This window comes from Lithobates pipiens, unplaced genomic scaffold (genome assembly GCF_037356315.1).
Source record: "Lithobates pipiens isolate NorthernLeopardFrog02 unplaced genomic scaffold, aLitPip1_a1.2 Scaffold_13, whole genome shotgun sequence".
NCBI lineage: Eukaryota > Metazoa > Chordata > Amphibia > Anura > Ranidae > Lithobates > Lithobates pipiens.
The window spans coordinates 6,038,909-6,066,831 of record NW_027507718.1 but is presented as its reverse complement, the minus strand read 5'-3'; the positions used below and the strand labels follow the sequence as shown (position 1 = coordinate 6,066,831).

General features: G+C 45.7%; 1 protein-coding gene across 1 annotated transcript; it reads right to left on the bottom strand.

The window, feature by feature from the left end:
- Positions 1-356: 356 nt before the first annotated feature.
- Positions 357-27,515, bottom strand: ZNF367 (zinc finger protein 367). The gene is made up of 5 exons (XM_077474802.1): positions 26,745-27,515; positions 11,236-11,386; positions 8,349-8,468; positions 7,169-7,307; positions 357-2,911 (listed from the first exon to the last, which is right to left on the bottom strand). Exons 1-5 carry the CDS (start codon positions 27,126-27,128, stop codon positions 2,674-2,676), a joined length of 1,032 nt encoding a protein of 343 aa, XP_077330928.1. The 5' UTR covers positions 27,129-27,515; the 3' UTR covers positions 357-2,673.
- Positions 27,516-27,923: the final 408 nt, after the last annotated feature.

The window sequence follows — 27,923 nt, the reverse complement described above, 5'->3', positions numbered from 1 at the left end:
GTTTGAGTAGGGTACTTATGGATGTAGATACAGCAAGGAAAAATGACACATGACCAAGGCTCTGCAGCCTGGTTTAATGTATTGGTACACCTGTAGCCTTATGTAAAATAGACCCAATAAAGGAGGTTTTTTTCCCCCCCATTTAAGTGCTGATTTTTTTTTGGCATATAGTTATTAAAACACAGCTGATGCACTCCCATATCCTACATTAACAAATTGGGCTGATCTGTTGTACTGTATGCATATGGCTTTTGCTGTTAGTGGAGATAGATATTTCATTATGAACTAGCATAGGACTGGACAAATAGTGCTGCATACTGGATTAAACATTGAATTAGACACAACACAAAGACAGGTTAAATTAGAAATGATTTATTCAAAAGCGGAGTACACTTTTATGCTAAAAATTCATGCCAAACTACTAACTTCGCTATAAGCACGATGACACTTAAACCACATTTTTAGAACAAAAAGCAGTTTTAAACGCATCAAATTCATTATGACTCCCTTTTTGGAAATAAGTGCATATAAAGGTTTCTCAGAGTCTTCCTTAGCTTGATGAGATACAAAAAAAAAAAAAAAAAAAAAAACATACCCCTTAAGCATTTTAGATGTCATTTCACCACACTGATACATATAATAAATGTAAAAATGTGCATTAACCCATAAATGAAAGAAAGTGTAGAATACTTGCATAATACAGCACTAACAGTATCAACACTGCAGGCATGCCAGTCTGCTTTTTATTTAAAGATATGCAGATAATTTCTGTGGGCATGTCAGTCCTCACTATTGGTCAACAAACCCCATCTTGTTAATCCAATTGTGAGGCTCAGATGGCAAAGCCTGGCCCTCTACCTAAGGGCCAATTTGCACCATGTACGATTAGACATTTTACCGTACGGTAAAAACGTCTGTCACCGCATGGACACACAGGAAACAATAGTTTCCCATTCACACTGTAATGCAGCCTATCGCTGCAGTGTGCTGCTATAAAATGCAGACACTTGCATTTTATTGCAGCACACCAGCCTGAACCACACTGCAACGTCAGGCAGCATAGTACACTGCCAAATAGTGAGTGAATGAGGTACAAAAAATAAAAAAAAATAAAGATTGTATATATAGCAGTGCAATCAATTGCACACCACACTGTATCCTAGCGCAGCAAGCAACGCATACCAGCGAATTGCTCCTGCCCCCAAGGATCCCTTCACACAGGCTTTTCAATAAGGTCCACCCGTTTTAGATTTTCAAATGCCATTTAACTCTATGGGTAGGATATAACTGGACGTGGTCCATTTACATTTATCACCATTCATTTTCATCTGTCTGCCCATAGAGCCAACAGGAGTCTGCTATCAAGAGATCATGTCCCCGTGAAAAAGGACCCCCCCCCCCCCCCCCCCAAGTAAAATCTGCCTATCCAAGTACCAGGGCACTGTTGATACCAGAGATGCTTAATCTAAACATGGCAGGCATTCCAGAGTGCCAGCTATGCGTTTGCTGTGCTGAATAGGGCAAATGTTTACACTTCAGATCAATTGTAACAGAATAAATTTGAGACCACTTTAAATGCTTTTAGGGCAAATGGGATCAAGTTTTTTTTTTTTTTTTTATCAAAAAAAGTACCAGCTCACTTGCAATCGTTCAGCCTTATAAAACGTCTAATACCAAGAGCAATTATTGTGAACAGTTCTCATCAAGTCTAAAAAGGACAATGCCTCAGAAGAAAAATAAAATAAAAAAATAAAGTTAACAGGAATTTAAGAGCACTGTCAGCTTTCAGTGTATATAATGGAACACACATCCAGTGGCTACATACACTATATTTAAGCCAGGTTTTTCGCTAACAGAAGTGCTTTATGAAAACACTAGCCAATAGTTGAGTCATTTTATAGAACAAAACTGGCATGTTAAAGCAATAAAAGTGGCTTTTAGGCAGTTTGCAAACGTTAACACAGCCTGGCAGTTCGCAAAAAATATATATATTTAAAAATCCTAAAAGCTGGATATTAAAATTAGTGTTTGCAGATATTCTAAAAAATAGTTTACTATAAAAAAAACACAATACCACCAATAAAACATCCTCCCCTTTTAAACAAGTGCTGTCTTGCATCGTAGCATCCATTTTATTGGAAGCCTTTATTTTACAAGCTTAACTTTTCATTCAACTTGAACACTCATACTATTGTGATGCAAGTGTAGTTGTAAATTGTGTTTACAGACCCAATATATTTTTCCTACAGAAATAAATTACAAGAATAATTGTGATTACCAATTTCTTGGTACTGGCACCATACAACTGCCTCTGGAAAAATTTACTGCCTTTCTGAAAAGCAACGTTAAGCTTGTAAAACCCAATATTTCAAACAGATGTAAAAACTATACCTTTTCCAAATCCATATTTACAAATATTTTATATAAAACACTTTACAACTATCTTTACCATAAAAAGTGCAAAACTCTCACGCTTCCCAAATTAGGAAGCAGCAACATTCTTCATAGAAATTCTACAGGATAGCAGCCTATATCAAGCAAATAAGGTGCTTAGCTTATAACCCATAGCGTATCTCGTAAACCTTTTTTCTAATATCAGAGGATTTTGCCACTGAAACTGAAATAAGGTCCAATATACTGCAAGGGAAAAGACTTTCGTACATGTCAATAGGGTTACTGGCGCAACTGTGCACTAGCTATGTTAGCTAGCTCAATCAGGGCCAGAGCGCCATGCATACGCTCTCGTTGCTCCTGGAGACGGCGTCGAGCAGCAGAATGAGGCCCATTTTTCTCATCTTCCTCATCTTCATCAGACTGAAGATATTCTAGTGGGTCTTGTTGCTCTTGGTCTGCCTTTTGTAGAGGTTTCATCTTTAATGTTGGAGGCAACTGCTCTTGTCTTTCCCAGTGTCTGAAAATAAAGATCAGCATTTTAAAAACAGAGGCTAGGAATGTGAGCAAAAACAGTAAAACACGAAAAACCGCTTTAGAATTTGTAAGGCATTTTAGGATGCTACACAGCATATACTGCTACAGCACTAAAATAACTAGTTTTAAAGGCAGGAATGATGCAACTTCTGAACACAAATGCTAGAGTGCTACCACTCCTGGTACAATACTAGTAGAGAAAAAGAAAGGCCAATATCTACTTAAACCCTTGTGTCAGCCTTATACCCAATAAACTATTTGCAAACACGATTTTTTTTTTCACCCCAAAAATGTAATACGTTTAGACCTGCCACAATAACCACCCCGTGGGCACCCAATTCACTGGCCAAGAGCAAATGACTGAACCAAGCTTAACAAGGTACCTGCTTAAAATATTGAAGCCTGCTAGTGACTCGGCTGAAATGGCACTGCTAATTTACTCAGCAAAAAGTTTTACCTAAACCAGTAAAGCTGTACTCGCATCAGTCGTTGCAAAAGCAAACCACCCACCCTTCCCCTGGTATTTAAAAGAGGAGTTCGGTGATACTTTTTTTTTTTTTTACCTAGGCAGTTGCAGCATCAGTCCCCTGCCAACTCTAATACAGAGAACTAAGCGATCAAACATCGCTGATCACTCGGTCTTCAGAACTCAGAGCTGATGACTGTCAGTCACCACGGTTTTCTCTGCCCCCACACTTACTGGAGGTACTGAACAAGGTTTGCCCATGCTCAGTGGCTTGACGAGAGGCTGAGCTAGGTGCTGGGTGGATCCCAACCATATGGTTGCAATCTTTCCCCAGCCTGGACCGGCTCTGTGAAGTCAGCCAACAGTGGGATTCAGCCCCCGTCTGCTGAAAACGGGTCACAGGAGTGCAGCACAAACTGCACTCCTGTGATCTGTAGAAGTACAGCCAAACAAACTTTGGCTGTACTTCTTTAGGCTCAGTTCACACTAGCCAGACTCCAATGTCGTGCAACTGTCAATCCAACTTTGGAGTCCAACTTTGATGGAACTTTTTACACACATGTGGCATTAGAGTTGCATCAAAGTAGTGCAGGAACCTTTTATAAAGTTGAACAAATTTGTGTAGCATGAGTTAAAGCAGACCTTCAGTAATTTTTTCAACTTTCCATCTATTAAATCTTCTGCCCTTGTTTTAACTTTGGATAGCTAAAAAAAAAAAATGTTTCTTTCAGTAATTACCTTATACAGCCCACTTCCAGTTTGTCTGGTCATTAGCCTAGGCTTATAATATGTACAGCTCTCTCTTGTGAGTTTGCCAGGAAGGGAAGGGGGCTGAGTCATAAGAGGGCCAATGAAAGCTGGAGGTGTGCCTCTAAATCCAAAAAGTGAACAGGCAGCAGCTTCAGCTGCCCACAGTTAAAATGGCTGCCGCCAGACTTCATGGAGGGAGATTTCTGCAGCATATTTGGCAAGTACAGAACCATAGATAGAGATATATAAAATGCAAAGTGGTTGGAGGGAAGCTTCAGAATGGCAACGATATTTTTATATCAATTTATGTGAGCAGAATGCAGTTCCTCTTTAAGACCGCTCTCAGAGAAACATTGAATTTCACATCATCCAAGTTGGGGGTCTCACAAGTTGGATCCTATGTCATGTCAGTGTGAACCAAGCCTTAATGTGAACATTAGTTAGTAAATCAATCCAAGTATGCATTACATTGAAAAGTCTTATTTTAGAAAAACAATGACTAACACCCCCCTTGCACTTAAATAACAGACATTTAAAAGATACTTGACACCGTGCCCAGTACTTACTCACTGGGCACTTAAACCCCCTTCCTAACCAGGCCAATTTTCAGCACACTCACATTTTGAATGACAATTATTCAGTCATGCAACATTGTACTCATTAAAGGATTATCCTCTTCACACAAATAGTCATTTTGGTGGCATTTAATCACCACTGGGTTTTTAATTTTTTGTGCTATAAATAAGACTGAAAAATTTGTAAAAAATAAAGCCGTTTTGGTTATAAGATCTTGCACGTTAGTAATTTTTCTTTATAAATTTTGGCCAAAAGTTATACTGCTACTTATCTTTGGTAAAAATAACCCAAATAAGTATATATTATCTGGTCTTTGAAACGTTATAGAGTCTAAAAGGCAAGCTATGGCAGCAATCATTGGAAATTGATGTACTGAAGGCTTCTCTCATTTTTTGACACTAAGGCCTGGTTCACACCTATGCATTTGAGTTTTCAGATTTGCAGAAACACACTACAGTCCATCTAACATGGTTTCCTATGGTCACGGTTACATCTGCGAATTTTATGGAACGAGCCAGGGACTTTCTGGTTTTTGGTTCCTATATAGACTTCAGTGGATCAAATAAATAAATAAAAAAAAAAAAAAAAAAAAAAAAAAGTGTATGGGGGGGGTAAATCGCACCAGGAATATGCAAACTACAACCTGCATTAGGTGTAAATCCAGCCTAACAAGCCAGGGAAGAATAAATACCCCCAAAATGACCACTTTTTGGAAAGCAGACATTTCAAGGTATTTAGCAAGTGGCATGGTGAGTTTTTTTTTAACTTGTCATTTGGTTCCACAATTCTTTACAAAATAAAGATTCTCTCCCCCCCATAAAATTGTCATATTACCAAGTTATTTCTCACACACCATATAGGCATACTTGCAACTACACCCCAAAACACATTCTGCTACTCCTAAATATGGCGATACCACATGTGAGACTTTCACACAGCCTGGCCACAGAGGCCCAGCACGCAAGTAGCACCTCCAGGGGTTCTGTGAGCCTAAATTACAGATAATTTCCTGACAGTCTGAAGGCACGGAGCACCAGGACAATGAAAACTGACAAAATGACCCCATTTTGGAAAGCAAACATCCCAACATATATGCTATGAGGCATTATGAGTCTTTTGAACATGTCATTTTTTTCCACAAGTTTTTGGAAAGTGGAAAGAAAACCAACTCCATAAGATATTTCTAACACATAGCAAAAATTACACCCCAAAATACATTCTGCTACTCCTGAGTATGGCGATACCACATTTGAGTCTTTAAACAGCCTGCCCACAGAGGCCCAACATTCAGGGGGCACCGTCATGAAATTACAAATCAAATTTCCTGACTACCCTATTACACTTTTGTGAGGCACTACAGTAGCAGATATGAAGCAGGGATGAGTGCTGCTGCAGTCTCCCTCTTTGCACGCTGGAACGATCGGTATGTACAGCATGCGAGGAAAGAGCTGATCTGGACATGTGCCGGTTTGTTGAAAAGTGATCGCTCAGTCATTTGACAATGGGATCGGGTGGTAAAGGGGTGCTGTCATTGGCCCTTTACCGTGATGCATTGGGTCAGGTAAACCCAGCTAGCACGTGGTTAATCACCAAGCTTTTATTCCTGTTATGCGTTTAATTTTGAGAAAAAGAAAAATGCAGCTCTCTATACATGCGCTACTTCTCTCAAGGCGTCAAAAACACTGTTCAAAATAAATAGAATTTAAAGCCATGTTACCAGTTCTGAACACTGGACACAAATGAGGCAAAAATGGGAAAGCATAGAAAGAGTCCTATAGCGATCCAGTGCTGTGCCCATCTGCAGCCAGTGCTGCTCTTTCCCTCTTCACACAGGCAGGAGAGAGCCAATGGCTCCTGCTGCTGTCAAGCAAATCCTGCGAGTAGGGGCCAAACAGCACTGTCGAGGAGCCCGCATTTGTGCCCCGATAAGCAGCCTCCAATGGTGGCACACCAAGAGTAGCCTAGAGTGTCGGCAGGGGACCTCGGACTAGAAAGATCAGGGCCGCTCTGTACAGAACCAGAGAGCAGGTTAGTATAACATTATTAGAAAATAATGAAATAGAAGCCTTTACAATCACATTGGCTTACCGTCTACATAATAGGCAGACAGACATGAACAATCCATTCTGCTTTTACCCAATGTACAATACATAGCTAGTGGTACATTTAAAAATGAAACAAGATTTCTGGGTCAATTTAAAATGGGGGCAATGTATAACCAATAAGTGGGCGCATTCTGGCTGGTGGTAGGCAACAAAAGCATTGTAAATTCATGTTTAATTTATATACACAATAACATCTTGTGGAGGGGAGGCATGCTTGGCAGTTGACCGAGACAAGTCCTTACTGAAAGCACAACAACTAGTCCAATAATATCAATGCAACAATTCAAACAGGCATGTAAACATTAAACTAACATGAACTGCCATAAGTATCTCACAAACTTACTTTGCCAACCATTCTGCTGTATCTTTGTTATCAGCAGCTTGCATTTTGCTGGTTTTACTGTTTGGTTCTTCTCTTTTCAGTCTTGCATATGGATGCTTGGGGCAGTGTCGGTTTGCATGTGTAAAACGGCTCAAACAACCTACAGATATACATACACAAATCATCAGACCAGACAGAGGACTGCTAGAAAAAAAAAAAAAAAAAAAAAAAAAAATAATGTAGATGAAGAGGACACCCATTGCATTTTCAGTATTAAAAAGGTTTTCATTTGTCCTTCAGAGAGAAGAAATCATATGCACTTCTAAGATTTTTAATGCAGCCTGTGTGTTCCTGTTGGAGAGACCTTTATCAGTTTCAATAGGGACACATGCAGTAATAAAATATGCTAGATGTTTTATAAAAGCACTACTATAAAGGTTTGGCAGGAAAATCACTTTACAGGTTCACCTAGTTTGCAGCACAATGAGATTAGCGCACTGCAAACAGGAAATGTTAAATCAATCCCCCGGTAAACTAAAAAGTAAATCTACCATAAACCTAATTCAGCGGCAATTACCTTCAGGAGTACACAAAATAAAGTGTACAGATTGTAACCAATCTCGTCCTTACTATACTTTCATTAAAAAATTATATCTGTCATTAACCTAAATAGCTTGCAGCTGAACGAGGATATTGGCTGACTTCAGCACATGCATGCTGGTTCCAAAACAGTTTCTTCCCAAGACTTTTTAGAAATTAGCATGCAGCTTGCAAGTCTTAAAGTGGCAGCTTCTGTCAGAGGGCTATAAGCTGAACAAATTTTTCTTAGAGCACCCATGTAGTTTAGGCCTACAGTTTCATAGCCATACCTTCTAGAACCAACTCTAACATGTTATCAAAAGCATAACAGGCCTAACATACTACACACCATCAAAAAATAAGAAAAAGATGCAAGGGCTCATTTTTATATTCCTCCAAAAACAAAAATAGACACAGTGGGGTTGATTTACCAAAACTAGAGTCTAAAATTTGGTGCAGCTCTGCCAAAAATCAGCTTCCAGGTCTTTTTAATCAAATCTTAATTGAACAAGTTGAAGTTAGAAGCCGATTGGCTACCATGTACAGTTGCACCAGCGTTTGCACTCTCCAGTTTTCTCAATCAACCGATGTGTCTGTGCACTGTTAACAGGGGGCAACTTACCATTTTCTGAGCAAACAAATGGCTTCTCTCCGGTGTGAAGGCGCTGGTGCGTTTTCAGTTGACCACTCTGTACAAAGGCTTTCCCACATTCAGGATAGTCACAAAGGTAAGGTCTCTCCCCTTTAAACAGAAGAAAAAAAAATTATTTACTAGCTAGATATGTACAATGCTCAACTGATGCATTTAAAATGTTTTTAAACAACATACATACTTAATTCCACTGCAGTTTGTTTTGCACAGAGTGGCCCCAATCAGTCTTTTGGGGTCCCTCATCGGCTGTCTTGGCTCCTCCCCGCAACAGCCAACTCCTCTCTGGGAAGTGCTCTCCCAAGGGGGTTACAGTCGGCAGCCATAGACCCCCGACGCGCCATATCATTGATTTGATTGACAGCAGCGGGAGCCAATGGCTGCACTGCTATCAACCAACCAATGAAGAGCCCACAAGAGCAGGGGGCAGCGCGGGGTCGCACTCACGGAGATTCGGGGCTCAGGTGGGCCGGAGAGTGCAAGGTGTTTTTTCACCTTAAAGCGGGAGTCCACCGGGACTCCGCGTTTTTTTTTTTTTTTTTTTTAAAGCCAGCAGCTACAAATACTGCAGCTGCTGACTTTTAAATAGTGACACTTACCTGTCCAGCGCGCCCGCGATGTCGGCACCCGAAGCCGATCGCTCGCTCGGCTGCCGGGTCCCGCCGCCATCTTGGGTATGGGAATCAGGAAATGGAGCCTTTCGGCTTCATTTCCCGGTTCCCTACTGCGCATGCGCGAGCCGCGCGGCGCAATCCGGACGGTCCCCGCTGCCTCTGGGAGCTGTGTGTTTCCCAGCAGGCAGCGGGGCACTTGCTGAAGGGGGCGGGCGCTTGCGGAACGGGGGCGTAACCTACGCCCGTTCCGCAGAGAGCTAGCCCGGAAGTGGGTGCAGTTAACTGGATTATCCAGGTAACTGCACCCCCCTCCCCCCTGAAAGGTGCCGATTGTGGCGCCGGAGGGGGGGGGGGGATTCCAATGAGCGGAGGTCCATTTTAGGGTGGACCTCCGCTTTAATGTATAGGATGCATTAAGGTGAAAAAACACAAAGCTTTACAACCCCTTTAAGTATTGGCAAGCTGTAAAGTGGAAACCTTAGCCAAAAAGTGTCTAGTTTTCAATAGAGTGCTCATTTTTTTGAGAGATTTTTGACAAAGTCTAAAAACCTAAAGTGAGTTGCGTTCCAATGATTGACAGTTGTGATCAGAACAAGTATTTTCATTGAAATATTTCTCGTTTGTTTTATACACACACCTCTAAAATTTTAAGTATACCCTTTGTTCTGGTGACAATAGTCACCAGGATAGAAGAATATAAAACTTAAAGTGCAACTCCACTTTTGTTGAGGGGGGAAGAAAAAAAATAAATAAATAAAAACACTCCCCTCTGGGTGATCTATGTACATTCCAGGGATTTTAACAAACTTTGTTGCAGATTCCCATCTTTGGTTATTCTGAAGAAATCCCTGTTTGTTCCTCTGTACTGAGCAAGTCTAATGGGAGTGGTTTCATAATTAACCAGTTGCTGCAGAATCAGGGCTCTAATGAGGAGAGTTGCAGGGTCTGTATCCCAGACGTTATATCCTATTGGGAGAGTCTTACCAAAAATTACATATTTGTTGCAGGGGGATGCCAAAAATATGACTTGCATCTTAGTGTAGACTTTTAGGAAAATAGGTGAGCCAATCACACAAGCAGGAAATTATGTTTCAGGGGGGGGTTACCCTTTAACAGGGCAATAAAAGCCTGACCGTTACCAACCCTCAACTGCTTCACCTGTAAGTCACTCTAATGCCCACATTGACTTCAATCTATGATGCAACAGTGGTTCACATACATAATGTACCGCCACTATAGTTGGCTGCTCTGCTGTATGCATTATGTAAAGAATGTCCAATAAGCACTCCATTCACTAACATGAACAATTTAACAAATTGCTTAATTCAGCTCTGGCTTTCATTTCTGAAAATAGGCTCAATCCACTAAGCAATATAAATCTAGTGTCATGAAAACTGATGCTGTATGTAAAATTCTTCTCTTAACAAAAACTGTGAGCCAGCTTGTTACATTTTGGAGCAAATTAAAGGGGTTGTAAACCCTTGTGGCTTTTTATCTCAATACATTCTATGCACTGAAGGTGAAAAACCTCTTGTGATGCAGCAGCCCCCCAGAGCCTTTTACTTACCTGAACCCAGTCTTTCCAGCGACTGGGACAAGCACAGCAGCTCCAGCTGGCGATTTGGGTCCTGGCTGGATAGATTTATAGCAGCACAGCCATTGGCTCCCACTGCTGTCAATCAAATCCAATGACGTAGGAGTCCAGGGGCGGGTCCGAGACCTGCTGTCTGTGTCAATGGACACAACAGCAGGACCCGGGAGCACCCCCACATGAGTGCTCCCAGGGAGAGTGGCTTTCCAACGGGGAACTCAAGAAGAGGAGGAGCCAGGAGCACTGGTGAGCGACCACAGAAGAGGAGGATTGGGGCCACTCTGCAAAACCAACTGCACAGAGGTGGTAAGTAGAACATGTTTGTTTTTTTAAAACTAACCTTTACATATCCTTGATGATTCTTTTCCCCAAGAAAACAGATTTAAGAATTACCCAGTTAAAATTAAAAAGAATCTAGAAGCTATGGGAACGGGTCCACATTTCACAAATCAGCCTCAAATTTTGAGCACACCAGACTATAGAAGTTTATTCTCACATATAATGTAAAGGGGGGGGGGGGGGGGAATTGAAAATACATTGCATCAGACTTCCATTTTTAGAGATGTGTAAGCCACAGTAGTAAAAAAATGGAGATCTACCCCATTTAAAAGCTCACTTGAGTTCAACTACCAATCTGGAATTGTTATAGGCTAACCTGTATGTGTTCTTTTATGAGCTTGTAAAGACTTCTCCCGAGGAAACACTCTGTTGCATATATTGCACCGAATCCTGCTCGAAGAGTGTTCACCCTCACTTATTAAGTCTCGAACCGTTTCTGCTCTTGGACGGCCACGTCGGATTCCATCCTGTGAAAAGGGAACCAAAATGAGTTTAAAGATCTCATACCAACTTCATGAAAGCATTTGTAAAATCAAAAATTTTAAAATAAACATAGCAGGCTTACCTGCTCTATAAAATGGCATTGCAGAGAGAGGCCTGATCCTCTTCGCAAGTCCCCCCACCAGAATTCCTGGCCTCTCCTCTTCTCAGGGTGCCACCATAGGAAGCAGCTTCCTATGGTGTCACACCTGCGGGTTTGATCCTGGACCTCACTGCCTGCATCTATAGACACAGTGATGCTAAGCCCCTCCCCCTCGCAGAATTGGACTTACAGCTGACTAGTGATGGCCGAACGGTTCGCCCGGCGGTCGTTTCGCGGCGAATTTCCGACTTTCGCCGTCCGCGGGTTCGAACGCCTTTTTCCGTCGTTCGCCCCGGCGGACTTACGTGTTTAATGTATACAAGAACTTTAACCTTTCGTGACACGTTTATCATGTGTTACAGGACAACCAATTGAGACATGACAGCTCATGGACACTTGGACATTCCCCCTAACCTATAAATACACCCGATCCGGTGGCCATTTTACATTCTTTCTTCTGTCACTGTAGGGAAAGGATCCTGTGTGGAGTAGGGACAGAGAAAACGCTAGCTATTTGGTACACAAAAGTTCTTTTCAGGACTGGTATAGGTGTTAGGTCAGCAGCCTGAGTTTCTTTTGTCAGTTTAGATAAAGGGACAGAGCGCTGTATGCTGCTATTTTAGGGACAGCTCAGCCAGATTAGTCTTTCTTCATCATCATCATCATCATCATCATTAGCTGTTACTATCAGGTCCACAAAAGAGCTGTTCCAGCTAATCGTTCCAGCCTACTCTTTTTTGCCAATTTGTATAGGGACAGGCAGGAAGCAGTGTGTCAGGCAGTGAGGATAATTTTAAAGACTTGCTGTTACTATTAGTTCCACAAAGGTTCTTTTCAGGACTGGTATCAGTGGTACGGTAATAGGCTTGTACACGTATAATATTCTTTCTTCCAAATATAGAAAGAATATTATACTTGACTGCTGCCCTTCTGCTGCAGTCTGCTAATCATTCACAACTCACTTGTTCCACAAAGCTCTTTATCAGGACTGGTAACTTGGTCTGTCTAGGGTGCTACGGTACATAGGCTTGGGTGCGGTACAGTCTGCTGTTCTGTAAGGACCGCTATCGGTCCACAATACATAGGGTTGCCGTGCACTACTGCTGACCGCTGCCCTATACTGCAGCAGTCCTTCATTGGTATAGGGACTGACGTACAGTCTGCTAATCACTAACACACAACCTGCTTGGTCCACAAAAGTTCTTATAAGGACTGGTAACTTGGTATAGGGTGCTACGGTACATAGGCCTGAGTGCGTTACAGTCTGCTGTTCTGTAAGGACCGCTATCGGTCCACAATACATAGGGTTGCCGTGCACTACTGCTGACCGCTGCCCTATACTGCAGCAGTCCTTCAGCGGTATAGGGACTGACGCACAGTCTGCTAAACACTAACACACAACCTGCTTGGTCCACAAAAGTTTTTATAAGGACTGGTAACTTGGTATAGGGTGCTACGGTACATAGGCCTGAGTGCAGTACAGTCTGCTGTTCTGTAAGGACCGCTATCGGTCCACAATACATAGGGTTGCCGTGCACTACTGCTGACCGCTGCCCTATACTGCAGCAGTCCTTCATTGGTATAGGGACTGACGTACAGTCTGCTAATCACTAACACACAACCTGCTTGGTCCACAAAAGTTCTTATAAGGACTGGTAACTTGGTATAGGGTGCTACGGTACATAGGCCTGAGTGCGTTACAGTCTGCTGTTCTGTAAGGACCGCTATCGGTCCACAATACATAGGGTTGACGTGCACCACTGCTGACCGCTGCCCTATACTGCAGCAGTCCTTCAGCGGTATAGGGACTGACGTACAGTCTGCTAAACACTAATACACAACCTGCTTGGTCCACAAAAGTTCTTATAAGGACTGGTAACTTGGTATAGGGTGCTACGGTACATAGGCTTGAGTGCGGTACAGTCTGCTGTTCTGTAAGGACCGCTATCGGTCCACAATACATAGGGTTGACGTGCACCACTGCTGACCGCTGCCCTATACTGCAGCAGTCCTTCAGCGGTATAGGGACTGACGCACAGTCTGCTAAACACTAACACACAACCTGCTTGGTCCACAAAAGTTTTTATAAGGACTGGTAACTTGGTATAGGGTGCTACGGTACATAGGCCTGAGTGCGTTACAGTCTGCTGTTCTGTAAGGACCGCTATCGGTCCACAATACATAGGGTTGCCGTGCACTACTGCTGACCGCTGCCCTATACTGCAGCAGTCCTTCATTGGTATAGGGACTGACGTACAGTCTGCTAATCACTAACACACAACCTGCTTGGTCCACAAAAGTTCTTATAAGGACTGGTAACTTGGTATAGGGTGCTACGGTACATAGGCCTGAGTGCGTTACAGTCTGCTGTTCTGTAAGGACCGCTATCGGTCCACAATACATAGGGTTGACGTGCACCACTGCTGACCGCTGCCCTATACTGCAGCAGTCCTTCAGCGGTATAGGGACTGACGTACAGTCTGCTAAACACTAATACACAACCTGCTTGGTCCACAAAAGTTCTTATAAGGACTGGTAACTTGGTATAGGGTGCTACGGTACATAGGCTTGAGTGCGGTACAGTCTGCTGTTCTGTAAGGACCGCTATCGGTCCACAATACATAGGGTTGCCGTGCACTACTGCTGACCGCTGCCCTATACTGCAGCAGTCCTTCATTGGTATAGGGACTGACGTACAGTCTGCTAATCACTAACACACAACCTGCTTGTTCCACAAAAGTTCTTATAAGGACTGGTAACTTGGTATAGGGTGCTACGGTACATAGGCTTGAGTGCGGTACAGTCTGCTGTTCTGTAAGGACCGCTATCGGTCCACAATAGATAGGGTTGACGTGCACCACTGCTGACCGCTGCCCTATACTGCAGCAGTCCTTCAGCGGTATAGGGACTGACGTACAGTCTGCTAAACACTAATACACAACCTGCTTGGTCCACAAAAGTTCTTATAAGGACTGGTAACTTGGTATAGGGTGCTACGGTACATAGGCTTGAGTGCGGTACAGTCTGCTGTTCTGTAAGGACCGCTATCGGTCCACAATAGATAGGGTTGACGTGCACCACTGCTGACCGCTGCCCTATACTGCAGCAGTCCTTCAGCGGTATAGGGACTGACGTACAGTCTGCTAAACACTAATACACAACCTGCTTGGTCCACAAAAGTTCTTATAAGGACTGGTAACTTGGTATAGGGTGCTACGGTACATAGGCTTGAGTGCGGTACAGTCTGCTGTTCTGTAAGGACCGCTATCGGTCCACAATACATAGGGTTGCCGTGCACTACTGCTGACCGCTGCCCTATACTGCAGCAGTCCTTCATTGGTATAGGGACTGACGTACAGTCTGCTAATCACTAACACACAACCTGCTTGTTCCACAAAAGTTCTTATAAGGACTGGTAACTTGGTATAGGGTGCTACGGTACATAGGCTTGAGTGCGGTACAGTCTGCTGTTCTGTAAGGACCGCTATCGGTCCACAATAGATAGGGTTGACGTGCACCACTGCTGACCGCTGCCCTATACTGCAGCAGTCCTTCAGCGGTATAGGGACTGACGTACAGTCTGCTAAACACTAATACACAACCTGCTTGGTCCACAAAAGTTCTTATAAGGACTGGTAACTTGGTATAGGGTGCTACGGTACATAGGCTTGAGTGCGGTACAGTCTGCTGTTCTGTAAGGACCGCTATCGGTCCACAATAGATAGGGTTGACGTGCACCACTGCTGACCGCTGCCCTATACTGCAGCAGTCCTTCAGCGGTATAGGGACTGACGTACAGTCTGCTAAACACTAATACACAACCTGCTTGGTCCACAAAAGTTCTTATAAGGACTGGTAACTTGGTATAGGGTGCTACGGTACATAGGCTTGAGTGCGGTACAGTCTGCTGTTCTGTAAGGACCGCTATAGGTCCACAATAGATAGGGTTGACGTGCACCACTGCTGACCGCTCACCTATACTGCAGCAGTCCTTCAGCGGTATAGGGACTAAGAGTTTTGTCACAGGGTCATTTAAAAAATGACATGCAGAGGAAGAGGCAGGCCCTTCCGCAGGGGTGGTAGGGGTAGGGCAGGAGCAACAGGCTTGAGCCAAAGTGGGAAGTTGCAGAAGGTGCGTTCAATTACTTTAAAGGATGCACCAGACTTGGTTGAGTGGCTCGCTCAGCCTTACTCTTCTGCACCCTCCTCATCCTCTCGATCTGCACCCTCTTCTTCACTCTCTGCTATGTGCACCCCCAAAGACACTACCACCAACAACACGACCACCACCACCACCACCACATACCTTCCGCTTGAGTCACTGGAATTATTTTCCGATCCATATCAAGAGGACATTTCTGATGCGCAGCCACTCTTGGTATTGGATCAGGAAGAGGAGGTAGCAACAAGCGCTACTCAGCAGTCTGACGCCAGTACCCAGATCAGCCCAAGGAGGAGGTTGGTCCCCGGTGTTGCTGCCTACTCTACTTATAGCGGTGGGGAAGGTGACGTTGATGATGACGTGTCTAGTGATGTCACGTGGGTGCCCACAAGAGAGGAAGAGGAGGGGAGTTCAGAGGGAGATATGGACCAGCAGATAGGGAGGAGAAGCAGCAATGACTTACATTGCACAGCAGGGACAAAGCAGACTGCAAATGTATCAGGAGCGAGTCATCGACCATGTACGGTCACATCTGGCGCTCCCAGGACACCGGCACATGGCTCCGCAGTGTGGGCTTTTTTTAACGTGTCCGCTGCTGACAATAGCGTTGCCATCTGCAATCTTTGCAGTCAACGCGTTAGTCGCGGTAAGCCCAATACTCACCTAGGGACGACCGCCTTAAGAAGGCACATGAGCAGCCATCACCGAGCCCAGTGGGAGCAACGGAACACACAAAGCCACACTGCAGGCTCTCACCGTCCAGCCTCGTCTTCTACTTCTCCTTCTCCTCTCTCCTCACAATTGTCCTCCACTCCACCTTCCATCACGCCAAGCTCACATTTTTCTGCAAAAAGGCAGGCTTCCGTGGGCCTAATGTTTGAGCGTAAAAAAATGATGACGCCGGATAACCCTCTTGCCCAACGGTTGGCGGCTGGCTTGTCAGAACTCATAGCCCGCCAACTACTGCCATATAAACTGGTGGACTCGGAGGCCTTTCGCAAATTTGTGGCCATTGGAACACCACAATGGAAGGTCCCAGGAAGGAAGTATTTCTCAGAGAAGGGCATCCCAGAGCTATATGGCCATGTTCAGCGGCAAGTGAATGTATCTCTGGCACACAGTGTCGGTGCCAAGATACATCTGACCACAGACACGTGGTCTAGCAAACACGGGCAGGGAAGGTATATCAGTTTTACTGCCCACTGGGTGAACCTTCTGACGGCCGTCAAGCATGTAACCCGTGGCACCCGTGTAGATTTGGTTTTACCGCCACGGATTGCATGCAGGCCTGACTCTTCTTCTTCTCCTCCTCCTACTCCATCCTCCTCCCTCTCCTCCTCAGCTGCCTCCTCCTTTTCCGCTGCTAGCGTCTCTTCCACTGCACCGCCCAAGCTCCCCAGAACCTATTCCACATGCCAGGTGAGACGTTGCCATGCCGTGCTGCGTCTGTTGTGCCTGGAAGCAAAGAGCCACACTGGCCCGGCACTCCTTTCAGCTTTGCGTTCACAGGCAGATGAGTGGCTAACACCGCTCAATTTGACAGTTGGTAAAGTGGTGTGTGACAACGGTGCCAATCTGCTTAGCGCATTGAAACAGGGCAAAATCACGCACGTGCCGTGCATGGCACACGTCTTAAACTTGGTCGTGCAGCGATTCCTTGTCAAATACCCTGGGGTCCAGGACATCTTGCGGCAGGCAAGGAAAATCTCGGCCCATTTCAGAAGATCTTACACGGCCATGGCTCGCCTTGCTGACATTCAGCGGCGACACCATCTGCCGGTCAGACGTCTTATTTGCGATTGCCCGACGCGATGGAACTCAACCTTCTATATGCTTGATAGGCTGCTCCAGCAGAAACGTGCAGTTAACGTCTACCTGTATGAACTCTGCGAAAGAAACGGTTCTGGGGAGCTGGGTTTTTTTTCACCGCGCCAGTGGCTGCTCATGCGCGACACATGCAGACTTCTGCGGCCATTTGAGGAGATCACCAAACTGGTCAGTCGCAGCCATGGCGCCATCAGTGACATGGTACCTTATGCCTTCTTTCTGGAGCGTGCATTGCGTCGTGTCATTGATCAGGCTGTGGAGGAGCAGGAGCGGGAAGATGAGGAAGTCGCAATGCTGGATGAATTCCCAGGGGGGGCTACTCTATCTGAGACAAGTCAACAACAGGAGTCTGATGAGGAGTCAGAGGAGGATGGTGCCGGGGCGGATGAGCAGGAGCAAGAAGAGCATGCTTTAAACCTTTCTGGGATCCCTGTTGTGCGAGGATGGGGAGAGGAGAATGAAGAGGACGACATTATCCTGGATGATGAGCAGGAGCCAGGCCACCACACCGCTTCCACTTTAGTGCAAATGGGGGCCTTCATGCTCCAGTGTTTTAATAGGGACCCCCGTATAAAAAGCATGAGGGTCAAGGACCAGTACTGGGTGGCAACGTACTTAGACCCCCGGTACAAACACAAAATGGCGGAAATGTTACCGCCGTCGCAGAGGGCTGTCAGAATGCAGCACTTCCAGGCCTTGCTTCGAGAAATGCTGCATTCTGCTTTTGCGTGCGCTGGCAGAGGAGCAATTCCCACTCCCAGAGAAGGATTTGCGGGTACCAATCCAACAGCGCCTGCAAGAAGAGGCCGGTTTGAAGATGTGTTGGTGACTTCGGATATGAGGTCATTCTTTCAGCCGACCCATCGACAGGTGTCATCCGGATCCAGCATCAGGGAACGCCTAGACCGTCAGGTGTCCGACTACATTGGGTTAACGGCCGATGTGGACGCTCTGAGGAGTGATGAACCCCTAGACTACTGGGTGGGCAGGCTTGACCTCTGGCCAGAGCTTGCCCAATTTGCAATCGAACTGTTGGCTTGCCCCTCATCCAGTGTCCTGTCCGAAAGGACGTTCAGCGCAGCAGGGGGGATTGTGACCGATAAGCGTACTCGCCTAGCTCACCACAGTGTTAACTACCTCACATTTCTAAAAATGAATGAGGCATGGATCTCGGAGGAATTCAACACATGTGATCAGTAGACCATGTATATGTCTATAAACAATTTTTGGAATCAAGCACACAGACCTTCTTAATTCATTTGGCTCACTTCCCTGACCCAAAAAAGCACACCGTACTATATGCCCCTACCCTCCTCTTTGAAGAGGTTGAGCGGTGTCATATTTCTACTGGGGCTGCTTATTATGAGGGGTTCCCACCATCCCTGTGCTGTGCTGACTTCCTCCTGGGTGTTCTTATTATGAGGGGCTCCCACCATCCCTGTGCTGTGCTGACTTCCTCCTGGGGGTTCTTATTATGAGGGGATCACACCATCCCTGTGCTGTGCTGACTTCCTCCTGGGGCTGCTTACGGTGCTGCTGTCAGCGCTGTATGTCACGGAGCTGCTGTCAGCGCTGTATGTCACGGAGCTGCTGTCAGCGCTGTATGTCACGGAGCTGCTGTCAGCGCTGTATGTCACGGAGCTGCTGTCAGCGCTGTATGTCACGGAGCTGCTGTCAGCGCTGTATGTCACGGAGCTGCTGTCAGCGCTGTATGTCACGGAGCTGCTGTCAGCGCTGTATGTCACGGAGCTGCTGTCAGCGCTGTATGTCACGGAGCTGCTGTCAGCGCTGTATGTCACGGAGCTGCTGTCAGCGCTGTATGTCACGGAGCTGCTGTCAGCGCTGTATGTCACGGAGCTGCTGTCAGCGCTGTATGTCACGGTGCTGCTGTCAGCGCTGTATGTCACGGAGCTGCTGTCAGCGCTGTATGTCACGGAGCTGCTGTCAGTGCTGTATGTCACGGAGCTGCTGTCAGCGCTGTATGTCACGGAGCTGCTGTCAGCGCTGTATGTCACGGAGCTGCTGTCAGCGCTGTATGTCACGGTGCTGCTGTCAGCGCTGTATGTCACGGAGCTGCTGTCAGCGCTGTATGTCACGGAGCTGCTGTCAGCGCTGTATGTCACGGAGCTGCTGTCAGCGCTGTATGTCACGGAGCTGCTGTCAGCGCTGTATGTCACGGAGCTGCTGTCAGCGCTGTATGTCACGGTGCTGCTGTCAGCGCTGTATGTCACGGTGCTGCTGTCAGCGCTGTATGTCACGGAGCTGCTGTCAGCGCTGTATGTCACGGAGCTGCTGTCAGTGCTGTATGTCACGGAGCTGCTGTCAGCGCTGTATGTCACGGAGCTGCTGTCAGCGCTGTATGTCACGGAGCTGCTGTCAGCGCTGTATGTCACGGTGCTGCTGTCAGCGCTGTATGTCACGGAGCTGCTGTCAGCGCTGTATGTCACGGAGCTGCTGTCAGCGCTGTATGTCACGGAGCTGCTGTCAGCGCTGTATGTCACGGAGCTGCTGTCAGCGCTGTATGTCACGGAGCTGCTGTCAGCGCTGTATGTCACGGTGCTGATGTCAGTGCTCTGTATTACGGTGCTGCTGTCAGTGCTCTGTATCTCCTGCACCCTCTTGTTTGCCTACCCTGGTCCCTGACCTTCCCTCTCCTCCATTGCCTTCATTAGCTCCATAGTCCTGAATTGTCAGAACAATTTCCCAAATAAAAAAAAAATGCTTGTAGTTATCGATCCCAAATTCACCTCATACATGTATTATGCTATTGTCCAGGTGGTGGGACTACGTGCTACCCCCTAATAATTACCCCGTGGCCGCAAATTCGACCTAAAGGTTTGCGAAATTCGCCTCCCATTGAAGTCAATGGAGCCCGCGGCGAACGGTCGTTTTCGCGAACGTTTGTGTCCGTTCGCGTTTCGCGTTCGCGAAACGTCCCGTCGGAAGTTCGTCCATCACTACAGCTGACCACTGTTTTCAAGTACAACGTTAGATCAAGATTGGGCTCAAGTATAAAATGGGAGTGAAAGAGGGGGGTGATGCACATACTGAAAACATTTACCTTAATACAGAGAACGCATTAAGGTAACAAAAATGTCCAGGTTTTACACCCACTTTAATGCTAGTAACAGTCTATCAAAGCATGCAACTTCAAGCATTTTTCCCTGCTCGAACCCCAGGAAATACCACCACAGGGACAACATTAAGGCCAGGTTCACACTAACCCGCTGCAGCTTGCACAGGAGCGCTGTGCGTCCCTGTTTCAGAGACAAATCAGTGCTGATTCTATGCATGAATTGGGCCCTGAAACAGAGCCAAAGATGCACACGTTTCTGTGCAGTGCGCTCCGCAGTGGAGATATGTGAACCGGGTCCATAGGGAGCCAGTCACATTCTCCTGCTATGCGAACTGGATGCAGAGAAATTCGCATAGGTGTGAACCCAGCCTCAGGCTAAGTTCACCTTTAGGAGCATGTTAGACCCATAACCGTAGTGTAAAATTAAACATGCTCCTATGCAACTTCCAGTCCACACAGACACCGTTCATTCAGTTTCCTGTAAATTAAACTACAAGTAACTTCAGCCATTGCAGTTGATTTTTTTTGTAGTTCTAAATGCAGATGAGAGCTCTCATCATCCATTGATCTTCCTGCCCTTCAGTAACTGCCTTCTATATTGGAGGTACAGTCAGCCAGCAGTCAACAGGATCCTAGCATTAAACCCATGATCTGCTGATTGCAAGTGCAAAGCTTTAGCTGCAGAGTAAAAAATAAACGCACTTTTATTTACCTGTAAAAAGATGTGAATTTATGATTTTTTTTTTACACAAACAGATAAATGTATTCTTTAGGCTCAGCTTCATGATTTAGCACTAGAACTAGGATGGTTAATCACCAGGTCCAAGCACAGAAGGCATTAAAATACTATCCATGCTATCTGATATGACATCTTATCTTTATATCTGGTCTGATTCCTCTTCTGTCAGATTAGCAAACCTGTGACATCACAAGGCTTGCCTCTGCTTTTATGATTATACAACATCTAAACAGTCCGGCGGATTTCCGAAACCTGCATTTCACAATATAAGCTGAATTGACTTAAAAATAAGTGAAATGTTTGACTCCAGTGGGAGTAACAAGATGTCCGCTTGCCGCCTTCTCACTGTATCCTTACTGTGGAGGGTTGCAGATTGTAGCAAGATGACAGCAACAGAATGTCACTACCGTTAAAAATTCTGATGAGTCACCTAATCTGACGAAACACAGGAAACCAAATGTGCATTATTTTTTCTATGGGAGCCTGCAAAGCATTGCAGACGCAATCAATGAATCGTGATTGCAAACTCTTCCTCCAGCCCTGTACCTCTGTATGGGCTCACAGTTGAAAAGCTAGTAGTGTCAATGGACTGTTTTACCAGTGCCAACTACAGTGGCAGACGGGATTTGTAATTTATTCACAGATGCCTGAATGAATGACCTGGCTCAGTGGCTGTCACAGATGGGGGCTCAGGGGGTGGCTTGGCAACATGTTACACCCCAAATGCTGGTGTAATGTTGTTGAAGGTGGAGTTGGCCTTTAAGTGAAACTTCAGGAAAAATAATGCCTCCAAGAAAAATGGAGTCCTAAACCCCTCAACGGAATTTACCTGAAACCTTTAGGAAAGCGTGCCAACAGTACACAATCCATCCAACCCCACCCTCCTACTTTTAAAAATTGTACATTAGGACATTGAAGCAACCAACTCACAGGCCCATTCTCACTTGGGGTAATAAGTGCATCTTACCACACAAGGTGGTGCCATGAATTTTGAATGCCATTCCTATGCACTAAACACAGTACAGACAGTGCACAACATGCACATGCCATGTGTTTTGGAGCAGTGTTGGAAAAAAAAAAGGGTCAAAGCCCAATTTTAGCTGTGTTGTAGTGTATTGGGCTGCCGTAAGCTGTCCTGTAAAGAGCTGCACAATACAAACTGCTCTTAAAACAGAGTTAATTCAGAGGGTGTCTGCAATGACCACAGTAGATGTCAGCACAGATACCCAGTGTTAAAGTAAGAAGTCACCAGTACTCTCAAAAAATGCAACCCCATGTAGTCGCATGTCGCAAAAAAATTGCCCATCATTAATGAGGTAAATCCTTCCAGGGCTTAAGTGGTTAAAGTTCACCTGTCATAAGGTGTATGCGGACATTACTTATTTTCAGAACGCTGGCTGTCTGGTTAAAGAGGAAGTAAACCTTGGTGGGTTTTTCTTCCCTTCTTCCCAGCAAAGTAAAGGCATAATGTGCATCGCATCCTAGCACATTATGTGACACCTGCAAACAAAGCCCGCTTTTGCAGGTAAACAAATATCTTCTGAATGGCGCACATTTAGGAGATATTTACAGTACCTATAGGTAAGCCCAGAGTAAGGCTTACCTAGAGGCACAACTCTCCATGGAGGTTTGCCTCTAACTGCTGATTCCCCTGGCTGTAATATGTTCTGTTCTGAGTCACCAACTTGCAATAAGCACAGCGAAAACTGACACACCCAATGCTTGTCCCAGGTCTGTATTCAAAGTGTGGAAACCACACATCGCCAAGTAAACAGCATTCCAGGAGGAGGCAAGCCATGCAGGTCTTAAACAGGTGTACTTTAAATAGGCTTCCTGAAAGTACAGCTTTTTTCCCCCATTCTAGCTTATGACCTCCAACTGGCAGAAGTTCAAATATCTTTGTGATCACTCATATGAATGAAGGATTTCCCCTGTCCCAATCTCCTCCCCTCTAGCGATAAATCAGCTTCATTCTTTAACAGTTTAGTCATCCTTGGAAACATACAAAGGACAATCTGCTTGCTTTCACCAGAGCTTAAAACACTAGTGTGCACGGTGCTCTATACAAGAATGCAATGCCGATATCCTTACATGCTGCAGCAGCCTGGGACAGTATCAGCACAACAGCCTTACTGTGGAGCACACAGCCTATCACAGGTGTCTGTTGTCCTGCCTAAAGCTGCTGACTTGGTATAGGCAAGATGGTTGTGTTCACAAAGGCTGGGAGGGAAGTCTGAGGAATTACTAAATCAATTGGCAAGTTTTTTTTTTTTTTTTTTTTTTAGTTTTGCATAGTGTGGAAGAGTCAGACTAGTATGTTTTCATTGTGTCCCCATTGGGGAGGTTTCCCCTCTATTTGTACCAGTGGCTATTGTCACAGGTAAAGCGGAGATTCAAAACTAGAGCTGTTGCTAAAGAGGTATGAGTAAATATTCCAAAGGAGACTGCTGTTCTGGTGACAACTGTCACACTGGGAGATTTCCCCTCACTTCCTTTTGTGTCTCTGGGACAGGAACTGAAGGAATATTTCCCCAATAGTACACAAACAGCCACAAAATACAAACTGGTAGGGGTTGGAACTCTTCCCCCATGCTATTCAAATCTACGAATTGGTTAGGCATACACTTGAAACAAAGCCGTTTAAAACAAGCACTACTCCAGTACATAACATTAGGGCAACATGTTTTCCTCAATTTTGGACAGAGTACAGAAGGCCTAAACCCACTGTCAGGTCCCCCCCCATTAGGAAGATTCCTCCTCCTGGCCTGTAGACTTAGGCTCCATTCACATATCTCCAAATTTGCAAGATTTCCAGTGTGACTGGTGTGAAAAGTTGTCACAGGAACAGGTCTCCACATTGGAAGCTTTCCCCTCTACTACTTCTCTGGGGGAACTTAGAAGACCACATTCACAAGGGTCCATAGACCTGTACAGGGGGAAGAGCCATTTATGTTGCTGGAACGGTGTTGACATCCTATGCTAGTCAATGCAGACACAGCGGCTGTGTGAACTCACCTGCACATTCAGCAAGGACAGGTACACAGCGCTGAAAGCAGACAGTGTGCATTAGCTGCAAACTCATCCCTACACACCTGTCAAACCTCAATGTGCAGGCAAATCCATACAGCCGCTGTGTTTCCATTCAGACACAGACTGCCTGCACACTGCTCCAGAAACAAATGGCTCTTCATGCCACTTAGGCATATGCTCCCTATGAATGAGGTCTTACTTTCACTTCCATACCTGGAAACATTGGTGATCAGGACAATTAAAAGGTGACTCTCCCCAACTGGGGCACAGAGACAGAAAGTTCCAAAACCTCTCCACATCATCCAAGTGTACAAAAAAGTATTTCCTTTAGTTACACTTTGAAGCCAACAGCCCAAAAGTACAGTAAGTTGGGAGCTTTAGTCTCCATTCATATTTGGCATTTTGGGATCTTGAGCAGAATCGCAGAAATTCTGCCTGCATTCGAAAAGTCGCACAACAATCGCAAAACCCATGTTAGGGTGCCATTTGCAATTGCGGGCAGAATAGCAGCAATTCTGTCCAAGATCCCAAACCGCCAAATGTGAATGGAGCCTAAGCCCTAGTTCACCCCAGTGTGGCTTTGAAATTGCGCTACTTCAGCTTTATGCAGATCAGTACGTCTGGATTGGCCATTTAATTGCTGCTTGCAACTTCACGTAATAGAAATCAATGCATGCTTCAATGAAATCGCAGAAAAGTCATTTTAAAACCACTGACACGCATTTCAACGCAATTCCAGTGCCGAAATTGTGCGACATGCAAGGCGATTTTGAACTGTCAAACTGTATTGGTGTGAATGAGGGCTAAAAGTGAACTTTTCAGGAAAAAAAAAAAAAAAAAAGGAGTACACCCTCCCCAAGTCCTTACCCTTGTGGGTGATAAGCGGTCTAACCTAGCAATCAGTACAGTGGTCCAGCGCTTCAAAATCCCCACTCTTTTCTGTGCAGCGCATCCGAGATGGATGAGAGCGATTGATTAGTGTTGGCAGACAGATTCTGATCTGTCCCAGAAGCACTGCAGAGATCAGAGCAATTCTGATTAGTCAGTGCTGGCACACAAGACTCGCTCTGACTCGTTCCAGAAGCACTTCAGGAGGATTTTAAATCCTTGGACTGTTACACCGGCTGTGTGGGCACTGACAGCTCATCACCTACAGGAGGTAAATACAACAAGGACTGCGAGTGGCTGTAGGATGCAACGTCACCTTTTCATTTTAAATAAGTGAAAACTTAAAAACTAAAAGCAAGGCCCCCCATTTTGGCTAGCGTTGGTACACACGATAAGATTACGAGACGGGTGATCGTCTGGGTTCTTTTTGCATGCTCAACCCATATTGAAAATGAAGAATCTAGGTTACTAAAAATTCTTTATGACAGAACGAAAATTTGAAAGCGACGTTTTCTATTTTTGGATGAAAATTGTGCAGATTAAAACAAGAAAAAAAAAAAAAAAAAACTGTAGGATCTGTTATTGCAGGAGAAAAAGCTTTGTGCTTGTCCCATTGGATAATATCGCACAAGCTGTCCTGATCAGCTCTTGAAAGCTGTGCACCAATAATCAGATTATTGTACGATTTTTTCAAAAGCCATACGAGTTTCTGATCATGTGTACCAGGCTGAAGGGAGGGCTACTGCTTTACTTTTTCTTAAAGCCAAACCTGAAAACTTTAGCGGCGTACAGAAAAAACAAAAAAAACTTTAGCATACTCTATAGCAGTTGTCTCCAAGCTATGACCCTCCAGTTGTTCAGGAACTACAATTCCCATCATGCCTAGTCATATCTGTGAATGTCAGAGTTTTACAGCGCCTCATGGGATGTGTAGTTCTGCAACAGCTGGAGGGCCGTAGTTTGGAGATCCCTGCTCTACAGGATTATAAAAGACCTGGGACACCTTTGGGCGATCTAAAGAGAATAGTAATCTGGCATGCATGGTGCCTCCCCCTCACCCTATCAGGCCCTTTTCTGAGCTACATTTCTGTCTGAATATTGTGTCCGGGTTTCAGGTAGACTGAAACCCAGACACATGATTCAAAACCTGAACTGTCCAGGTGAATCCCAGACAGGTGGCAATCCTAGTTACAAACCGTTTTAGGTTTTCTTTGTGGTTTGTGTCACATTGGGGAGAAGTGAGAGGAGATCCCTACAAAAGGGTGAGAATCCCAAGGTGTCACCATTAGATTTCCCTTCCCTTCCTGTTCTGGTGACAACCCAAAACGTGGGATTTTCTATGGATGAGATGCAGAGGATGAATCTCCCTAATGGGGACACAGGCAGCTATAAAAACCTGACAGTGGGGAGTTCTGAGCCATCTCCAAACTAAAAAGGTTTTGCCTTTAGTTGCACTTTGAAGTCCAATAGCTGGAGGCTTAATAGAGCAAGTAAAAGTGAGGCATAGATCCAGGTCTCACCCTCAGGGATCCTTCCTCTCCTCCGCTGCTGCTGCTGGTCAGACCAGGGCTGAGGACATCATGGACGGCTTCCCGGGCAGTTTGGCCAGGCTCTGCTGGGGGCATAGGATGCCTGGCCGGGGTTCCAGGGCTGAGGGTGACGTTGTGTGCGTTTTCCCCCCACCTCCAGGGGTACACCATGAAATCGCTGAAGCCGGGGCTGGTGGGCACAGGGCTGAGCGGGGTGGCAGAGAAGGGCGTCCGGCGGGGTTTGATGGGAGTGTGGGCGGAGGTGGTGGGGGACACCGCCTTGATGACAGACACCAGCACCGGGCGGGGAGGAGATGAGTCGTGAGATGAAGGAGAAGAGCGCAGGGCAGGAGACGGGTACACGTCAGACATCATGCTGAGGGACACCGGGGAGGAGAGCGCGCCTTCTTCTCTGGCGGTGTACAACCCATCCGACAAAGGGAAGCGGTGAGGCGCCCGGCAACACTGTCCGCACAGCTACGGGATCATCAGACAGGAGGCGGCGGCCGCTCGGTCCTTCTTTTTTTTCCCGCGTTACATTTCGCGCCTGTTCGTAGCCAATCACAGTCGCGGCTCCAGGCGCCATCGGCAGCGATGTAAGACGGACAGAGCGGACGACCAATAGAAGCGTGCACTACAGAGACTCGTCAGAGAACGGAGGTTGCTGATTGGACGGCGATAACGTCAGATGGTCCTATGGTAGAATAAGTGCAGCGCGTCTATTGGAGGAGGCGGAGGAGAGGTTCTTTCCTGCTGGTGTTTGACAGTCTCATCCTTGCATGAATGGAAGACGTCACCTTCCAGACACACAAGTGACGTCAGCCAGAGAACGGAGTGACACGAGGAGGGCGCTGCGACTGGGTGGGCTGCTGAAGGATGCTGGCGCCAAATTTACACTGCCACTTTCCCGCGCTCACATAGATGCTTCTAGAGAGCTGCGCTGTGTGACTGGAGAGCTTCCAGCAGAAGTTAACTGCCACACAGGTTGCCGGCTATTTGTCAGGCTAGAGAATAGAACAAAATGGAACGCCCATAGAGAATAATAGAACATGGACTGCCCATAGGGAATAATAGAACATGGAATGCCCATAGAGAATAATACAACAGAATGGAATGCCCATAGAGAATAGCACAAAATGGAATGCCCGTAGAGAATAATGGAACGAAATG